This window comes from Zea mays, chromosome 8 (assembly GCF_902167145.1).
Source record: "Zea mays cultivar B73 chromosome 8, Zm-B73-REFERENCE-NAM-5.0, whole genome shotgun sequence".
NCBI classification, from domain to species: Eukaryota; Viridiplantae; Streptophyta; class Magnoliopsida; order Poales; family Poaceae; genus Zea; species Zea mays.
In genome coordinates, this window is record NC_050103.1 from 38,658,283 (window position 1) to 38,666,779 (window position 8,497).

An 8,497-nucleotide genomic window follows, 5' to 3' on the forward strand; every position below is an offset into this window, starting at 1 on the left:
TGAAACCAACAAAGCCTTATGATTTGTTATTACAAAAGGAACAAACCCACACACAATAAGTTGGAATCTTTCTAGAATCTTTTTTTTTTGCGTAATGGTTGCAAATAAGTATGGCTAGAGACAGAGAACAAAGGTTTGAGGTTTCTAAATTACAAAGCAAATATTCAATGTCCCAAACATGCCTCAGTCCAACAGTAGACTATCTTTCAAGAACGAACCAACTTTAAACTTTCCTGGGTTCTGCTTGGGGCTTCCAGAGACCAAGACGGTACTTGTGTGCAAAACTCAAAATCAATTTTCTCTGCATTGTAGGAGAATAACAATTAATAATTAAGATTAGCACAGATGCTTGTTCTCAATCTTAACATTATACAAAAAAAAATATTACAGAACTACACGGCAAACAGTATTTCAATCATGAAAAAAATGTTTGCAATTTAGATCCAACATTTATCTTAATCCACCAGCAAATGTTAAAGACAGAAATTAGCACATAGCAACAGGTTAAATGGATTTTGCTTCAACCATGGGTCCAAGTACAACTAGATTTGGTTATACTGTACAACCAAATTTGGTTAAACTTGATTTAGAGCCCGAGTACAACCAAATGTTTCCGGAGGTCATAATTTTGCTAGATACATAGATAGGAAAAAATTTGGATACTAAAATCCTGTTTTTCCCAGTTTCTCCTAAATGGTCGTTTAGTATGTTTAAACACCATATTAACACTGCACGATGATGTCATTTCTGTTTAATAGTCCATCTATCCCGTTTAATTGACCGTTTAACCTGTTTAATGTATGTTTAGCCTGAGTAATGACTAAACATTAGGTGATCGACTGTTTACTTTTTGGTGTTTAGGAAAACACTGGTTTTTCCAGTAGTAAAATAATGTGTTCTAACTGACTTCTATCTGGTTTTCAAAAATATGAAAAATGTACATAAAAACAGTATAGATGTCATTTTCCAATGCAAAAATATTATCCCAATTACAATGAAAATTTAAAATTAGCATTTATCGAATTAAAAAAAAAACACTACGTACTAAACCTAAAAACTTTCAGTAAATATGGTAAGTAGACAGTTCTAGAATCGGCCTTCCTAAACCAATTAATCCAGAATAAAAAAACTCGGCCGGAATGGAAAGACCGCCCTCCCGATATTATATTATATTAAGAAGAGACCGAAACATGGTTCCGGCTGACAAAACCCCCGAACCCTGGCCCCTTATCACTAACGGGCCGATCAACTGCCCACTCTACAACAGCCCAGCCAGAGGGTGGTGCATAGGATATCGATCCACGAGAGCGGGCGGGACACAACGAGGGGATTTTTTTAACCAAGCCCGAAATTCGCCCCCGACGGGGATCAAACCCGGAACCTAAAGGTGCTAATCGGAAGCCTTAACCGTTACGCTAGAGAACCATTCACCAATTAATCCAGAATCAATTGAAATGTTCATGATCCAAACAAGGCATCTAAAAATTTGTAGTAAATTTAAAACTTCAGTAGGTCCACATGTAAATGTAGATACTACTACTCAACATTGCTCACAATAATACTTTAGAACTGAAAATAACTCACAAACTATGACAATGTAAGTAAGGAAGTGTTAAATCTCATCGATAAAATTACAAAGTAGTGTATTTCCTTTATTTAGAGTACAGATAGTCCATTTCCTTGGAAGCATCCAAAACCACCCAAGGAATACCCCACATATTTCGTTATGAAAGAATTTAAGTGACTAAAGCAATCAGCTTATTGCCTTGCAATTAAAAGTCAAAACAATCAAAATAACTAGCGCGTTGTTTATAATTCAGTGTTTCCATTCTAAAACATTGGTACCATGATCTGGCTTTAAATCTGAGTTTAAGTTCCTAGAGCCTGAAACAAAAATGCATGGAAATTTCTCATAACACTGATGTTATTGACTTTCATGTGCTTCAAAAACACCATTATTCAAGCCTTGATTGGTCATGGCCACGAACTCATGGACATAGACATCAATGAAAATTAATGTCAAAGTAGCAGTGCAACAGTACAGTACAGCACATTCTTTGCATTCATATATTCCTAACAATAATATTGAATACAAAATTTGTATCCTGTGCACTCTCAAGATATCATATCATTAAAAATATTAATTGAAAAACCAACTGAATAACTTAACCACAAAAAGTGCTCTCAGCATTAACGCATGCCAATCGCTTATCACATTTCTCATTCAACATTAAGTATTTAATAAAGTTTAGATAATGCTAGGAGACCAGTACTGATATTGTAATCTTGTTGGCTAGTCAAGCTTGTAAAGTGACAGGTTAATAGGCTGCAGCTAAAAGTATGGCCTAGTTTTTAGTATTTTTAACACCAACTAGCCAAAAGGTTTCAATTCTGTGGTGATCTTGGTTGCTCGGTGGCTGTGGAAACATCGCAACGCTTGTGTTTTTGAGAGGGCATCTCCTTGTGTCCACCTCCTGCAGTACATCGATGATGATGCCACTCGTTGGTCTTTTGCTGGTGCTTCTGGTTTGGCAAGGTTCTAGCCTGAGTCCGGTACTCCGGTTGGCAGTAGTAGAAAGATTAAGCTTGTTTTAATGAATCCTTTCTTGTACTCTTGTTTTTTGGCCTCCGTAAGGATTTGTATTTGGACTGTTCTGTTTCTGGTCTATTGTTGGACCATCTTTTCTTCTTAATATAACGATGCACAGTTCTCTTGTGTGTTCGAGAAAAAAACAGCAACCAGCCAAAAAAACAATTCTCTCACAAGAAACATATCCCATTAGCTTCGTTTTTCATTAGAGTTTTTTCAGCTTCTGTGGCCACTAGATAGATGTAGGATATAATAAAACCTAAGGGATACCACCCCAACAAAATAATCACTAGAAATTATGCTTGGCTATTTGTCGTAAAAGCATGTTAAGTTCAACCATAAACATGCAAATTGCATCACATCTTAGGCAACCTAACTATACGAAAAGAAGAAATTTATATGTCAGCAACCCAAAAAACACAGCAGCAAATCTCCTCACTAATATTTGACAAGAACATACAAATTCAGATTGGATGCAACAATACAATATTTGTACAGGAGCATCATAGCCTTATACAGACAAAACACAATCAATCCCAACATTTATGCGACGAAACGCTAAGAAAACAAGTCACCACATCAGCAACTCGCTTGTGGACTATAGACTACAAGTGGCACAAGAGGAGGAATCAAATCCTTACATGCTTGCAGGGGATGCCGAGCTTCTTGAGCCGCAGCGTGCGGGCCTCAAGGAGCCTCTGGAGGTCGCCGCCCACAGCCTCCTCCAGCTTCGCGGCGTGCGCCTCCACCCCTTTCCCGACGCCGTTCAGGAACTCCACCACGCCGACCTTGGCTGCACCCGGGAAGGAAGGATCCGACTCCAGTCACGAAAAGCAAGCAGAAGCAGCACGGGATTTGTTATGGAGGTCGGGGAGGGCGTACCATGGTAGGGCTGGGCGTGGAAAGATCTCGCCTGGCCGGCGAGGAGAAAGCGGCACGCGTGAGAGGCGCACGCGAGAGCCATTTGACGGAGAAAGAAAGAGCCACTCTAGAGACGGGGAGGAGACGTTCTGGCGGGCTGGCGGCGGTGAGAAGGGCGCAGCGCAGCATGCAGAGCTCGTCGCCGTCCGCTTCAATGGAGCGCCTCTCCGCTCTTCGTAGCCTTTCCACGCTGCCCAGTTCGGCCCAACAGGCAATAGACAGCGGCTGTTCTCTCACATATAGCCCAGGTCCAGCTGCAGGCTTGAGGGCTGGCCTGCCATGGACTCGAATCTTCGTTTTCTTTAATGGCAGAAATCTGTTTTTTTGAAATGTTTTCCACCAAGGCACTCCGCACTAGGGCCGAATTTCCTGCTCATTTCTATTCGAAAAGCACCTACTACTCTATAAGGCTGTAAGAGCATCTCTAATAGTTATGTAAATTTAGCACCCTAAAATATAGATTTAAGAAGTTGCTAAATCACTTTAAGTAGTAGAAAAATATGTGCTCCAACAGTTCTCTATTTATTAGTTGCTAATTTTTAAAATTATCCACGTCAACAAAAAAAGTGAGCATGCTTTCTATTTTTAATTGAGCTAGCACATCAACAACCTTCCATAATGTCTTGGAAGTTCGAAGTTGTCGATGGAGACCAGAAGGTCACCGCGACAACGGCATGAAGACAACACATGGCACCGGAGATAGATTTGTGCTCAACGGGACGGTGAGATGACACAAAACAGTGGTCGAAATATGGTTTCACGGTGGATTTAGAACCAACATTGATTTAGGGAGTCCCAACGTGGTTGGTAAATATAGGGATAAATTGGATTTTGTAGCGAGTTTGTAAATTTAAGGACCTGCTTTACATAACTGTTGGAGAAGAGTTTTTCCGGAAAACTTCTTAAATTCATATTTAGGGAGTTGTTTACATAACTATTGGAGATGCTCTAAGACAACGTCCCTGCTGCCCTGCTCTCCGTGGATGGAAGGACGAAATTATAGGGATGCCTCCGCGCCCGCCCCGCCATCCTTGCCCTCGCCTCGCTCTGCATCGATGGAAGGGCGTCGTTCCAGGGATTACCTCCGCGGCAGCCCCCACCATTCTCGCCCCCGTCCGCTCTCCGCCATCCTCGCCCCACCCGCCCCCACCATCCACAGGGCGACACCATGCCCCCGCTCCTCTCCCCTCCGTGCCATCCTCGCTCCGCGCCCGCCCGCACACCCCGCCATCCTTGCCCTCCTACGGGCAGGTCCTCGGCGCCCCTTCCCTTACCCCCATCGTCCCCGCGTATTTGTATCCGGGGTTCGCTCAGGTTGCCTTGCCTCGCCAGGGCCCACAGCGCGGTCAGGGAGCATGGTGGGTGGGGGTAGCGTCGTAGTTCGATGGATTAGGTCTATATGTAGCGTCGTAGTTCCCCAATCTCAATCTTCACCTCTCTTCAGGTCTATGTCGTCTAGACACGCTTTGGGTCGACAACCGGAGCAAACCTATGATCTCTCCTCTCCAGCGGGGTCCCTCCAGAGGGGGGCAAGATCTAGGTTCTACATGAAGCCCTCTATGTCATCGCAGAGAAGAGCATAGCTATCTACGTGCATCACGAACAGACTGGTGACATAGGGCGGACCGTCCGTTAATCAACCGCTCCACCAGCCTGCAGAGAAATCCCCAAGGTACTGCACGAGCAAACCCTAGAGATCATTAGTATTTTGCCCAAAAAGTCGCCAACAATTATAATATATGTTATTTCAAGTTTTACCTAAGGTCGAGAAAGATATGAGTTAAAAATGGGACCTACTCCTTTTTATAGCTAACTCCGTTGTTTTTGTTCACCTTCGGCTAGCGAGGCTGCGTTGTGTGCTTTTTCGTGTTGTGTTGGGTTTAGGTGTTTTCGCCCCGCCCATTCAGGAGGCAGCATTACTTGATGACAATGGTGAACTGCTAGTTAGATTAAAAAGAAGTAAAAAAAACTTTTCTTAAAAGGGATAACGGTAAAAATCAGGAAAATCAGTGTTTTATAGCAGTATAAAAAACTAGTGTTTTATAGCCGTAAGAGATTGATAGAAGCTCATGATCGGAGTGTGGCAACGGAGAGCCACATGAGTAGTTATCTGAGATTCAAGTGCCTCTTCTATAGCTACCCCATTCGAGTATATATCCATTTGTTTGGTTGTCAGGATCAGCATATCCTGGTCAAAGCGCAGACGCAGGCTGGGCATAGCCTGCATGCACTCATGCAAACCAAAATAACTCCATTTGTTTGGTTGTTTGTCCATAATTAACCAGGATCAACACAGCCCCTGTTTGGTTTGCTGTTTGGCTGCACGACTCAACTACATATCTAAAACTACAATGCCATAGACTAAAACGCTTTTCAAAACACTTATAAATTTACACAGTTATAAATTACACTTGTAAATTTACACAATTATAAATTACACTTATAAATTTACACAATTATTCTCAAAGCCTGGTTCACACGCTTGAAGATAGTATCTTACACAATTCTACCTTGCAAAAATTGCTTAACTATTCAAGGATTTCCACATCTGTTACACAACTCCCATAGCATCGCTACAGATTTCATAAGGGCCAAAATTTCCCACCTGATAAAGTATACCAAAATTTCCCACCTGATAACGGCCAAAATTTACACAATTAAATCGCTACTGATCCTGGTTAATATGTTCAACACGAAATTACAGAAAATAGCTCACCTTAAATCGCTACAGAAAATACATAGCTAACAGATTATACAAGAATAGGTGCTGTAATAAACAGTCAACAGTAACTAGATTAGCCTCAAAAGAACAGATATTTAACCAGATTTACACAGCATACAAATGTTCTTTGACAGCAGCTACATTGCAAGTGAATCTGAAATAGCAGATAAAAAACTCAAATAGCAGATAAACCCATTTGGTCACACAAGACAACAAGACTTCAAACAAGTGAATCTGAAACACCAAAACCAAACAGAAGAGAAAGCAGACACTAAATAGGACAAGTGAGTTTTTGGGACTTATGACTTGAAACAAGTGAATCTGAAACACCAAAACAAGTACTAGCTCATGAGGTCTGGCACTTAGGACTTCAATCAAGTGAATCTGAAACACCAAAACCAAACAGCAAAATAGAAATTGCGGCACTAACCCTTGTCAGTCCTTAAACCAGATCAAGTGAATCAAGATAGGACACTAGGACTTGTAAATATGAAATAGTTATTAATATTAGCCTCAGCTCAGTAAAATTGATCCTACATGACAGTGTAGCCAGCTACTAAATAGTGATAAAGGATATAGATAGGAGTATCAGTTCTCAAAAACCAAAACCAGATCAAGTGTAGCATATCTGTTCTTAAACACCAAAAACAGCAAAACAACATAAATGACTGTTATTAGTGGCTGGCTAACTGAGTAGGCTTAATATTAACTTTTGTTATCATCATTGGCATATCAGATCAAGTGTAGCATATCAGTTCTCAAACAGGGAAATCCATAGGACTCAGGGAAACATCATTGTTCTCAAGTACCAAATCTGTTCTTAATCAGGATAAAGGAGAGACACATCAGATAAACTGTAGCATATCTGTTCTTAAACAGGGAAACCCATTGAACTCAGGGATACATCACTGTTCTTAAGTAGCATCTAGTATAGATGGAATAGAGCAAGTGGACCAAATCTGTTCTTAAACAGTATATATGCCCTAAACCCATAGAACTCAGGGATACATCATTGTTCTAGACAAACATTGCTGCACCCAGGGATACATCAGTTATGGTAGTGCTTGGCTAGGAAAGTCTTGAGCCATAGGTCACGATCATCAGGAGTCATGTCCAGGAACACCAGGGAGGTGGCCTTGTGCTCCATCATGTGGTTTAGGGCATACATGAGAGCCTCCCTAGAGAACCCAGGACAGTTGATTACAGCATTGTAGATCCCAGGTGCTGCTTCAGCATGGATGCTTTCACGGACAGCAGCAGCAACATCAGATACAGCCTCTTTCATCCCATTGAACACAGCAACATCTTCATCAGTCATGTACCTCTTCCTCTTCCCTAAGTTGGACATAGGCTTGGTATCAATGGAGTCACCAGGGGTACCCTTATCAACAGTCTTTCCCTTGCCGGTTAGATTGGAAGCATCAACAAACTCTGAGGTCACTTCAATGCCATCATCTAAGATGTCAACAATGTCACTTGGCTTGCCCAAAGGCTCATTTGAACCCATTGCAAACCTACCAGTGGCAACCCCACTTCCAAAAATGATTTGCATAGCCATATAGTTCTCTATGGGCCTATTGAGGTAATCAGCATCTTTTGGGTGATCCTATTGAGTTAGCAACTCAAGTTAGCAATTTCAAGTTAGACCAAATTAGAGAAATGGAAGGTGTTGGTCCTAACCTTGATGTAAGCAGCATAATGACCCTCTTCTAAGCTTATGACAAAGGTATCCTCATCCCAAAGAGCGCCACTAATGTCCTTTAGTTTGCAAACTTTGACCCACCTAGACCTCCACTTACGAAGGTGATTGTACACTTGCTGGCCTGTTACTTCTTGGCCACAGAACTCGGAGACATTTTTAGCAACAGAGTTAAGGTGGATTTCCTTAAAACCCTTGTCAGTCCTAACCCCAGTACCTATCAAGTCAACAAAACGGCGTAGAACAAACCCAGACATTGCTGCACTCCACCTAAGAGCAGGCCTAGCCCCCTGGCTACCAACCCCAGACACCATGTCAGCCATAGCTGGAACAAGTAAAAGATTAGGGGGGAAGACAGATAGATATTCTCAGCATAGGAAAGTAGAAGTAGAAATAGTAGTAATGTCAGCATAGGAGAGTAGAAGTAGAAGTAGTAGTAATGTCAGCATAGGAAAGTAGAAGTAGAAGTAGTAGTAATCATCATTGCTAGTCAACAATGGTATCAGGATGTAAGTAATGTCATCATTAGCAACTAAGCACATCACACAAAGAAAGTGACAATGTT

General features: G+C 41.7%; 2 protein-coding genes across 2 annotated transcripts; both read right to left on the reverse strand.

The window, feature by feature from the left end:
• Window positions 1-3,666, reverse strand: LOC100277329 (uncharacterized). The gene is made up of 3 exons (NM_001150924.2): window positions 3,473-3,666; window positions 3,232-3,383; window positions 1-301 (listed from the first exon to the last, which is right to left on the reverse strand). The coding sequence occupies exons 1-3, from the start codon at window positions 3,552-3,554 to the stop codon at window positions 224-226; spliced, it is 312 nt and encodes a 103-aa protein (NP_001144396.2). The 5' UTR covers window positions 3,555-3,666; the 3' UTR covers window positions 1-223.
• A 3,318-nt stretch (window positions 3,667-6,984) lies between these two features.
• On the reverse strand, window positions 6,985-8,255 carry LOC109941741 (uncharacterized). Its single transcript, XM_020542948.2, has 2 exons — window positions 7,914-8,255; window positions 6,985-7,839 (listed from the first exon to the last, which is right to left on the reverse strand). Exons 1-2 carry the CDS (start codon window positions 8,253-8,255, stop codon window positions 7,282-7,284), a joined length of 900 nt encoding a protein of 299 aa, XP_020398537.1. The 3' UTR covers window positions 6,985-7,281.
• Window positions 8,256-8,497: the final 242 nt, after the last annotated feature.

Excerpts from the sequence above, each read along its gene's own strand:
- LOC100277329 (NM_001150924.2), bottom strand. The coding sequence starts at position 3,554 with ATGGCTCTCGCGTGCGCCTCTCACGCGTGCCGCTTTCTCCTCGCCGGC. Across the intron at positions 3,384-3,472 it reads CCACGCCCAGCCCTACCATG|CCAAGGTCGGCGTGGTGGAG; the intron begins GTACGCCCTCCC and ends TCCCGGGTGCAG. Across the intron at positions 302-3,231 it reads TCGGCATCCCCTGCAAGCAT|AGAAAATTGATTTTGAGTTT; the intron begins GTAAGGATTTGA and ends CCTACAATGCAG.
- LOC109941741 (XM_020542948.2), bottom strand. The coding sequence starts at position 8,255 with ATGGCTGACATGGTGTCTGGGGTTGGTAGCCAGGGGGCTAGGCCTGCT. Across the intron at positions 7,840-7,913 it reads ATTATGCTGCTTACATCAAG|GATCACCCAAAAGATGCTGA; the intron begins GTTAGGACCAAC and ends CTAACTCAATAG.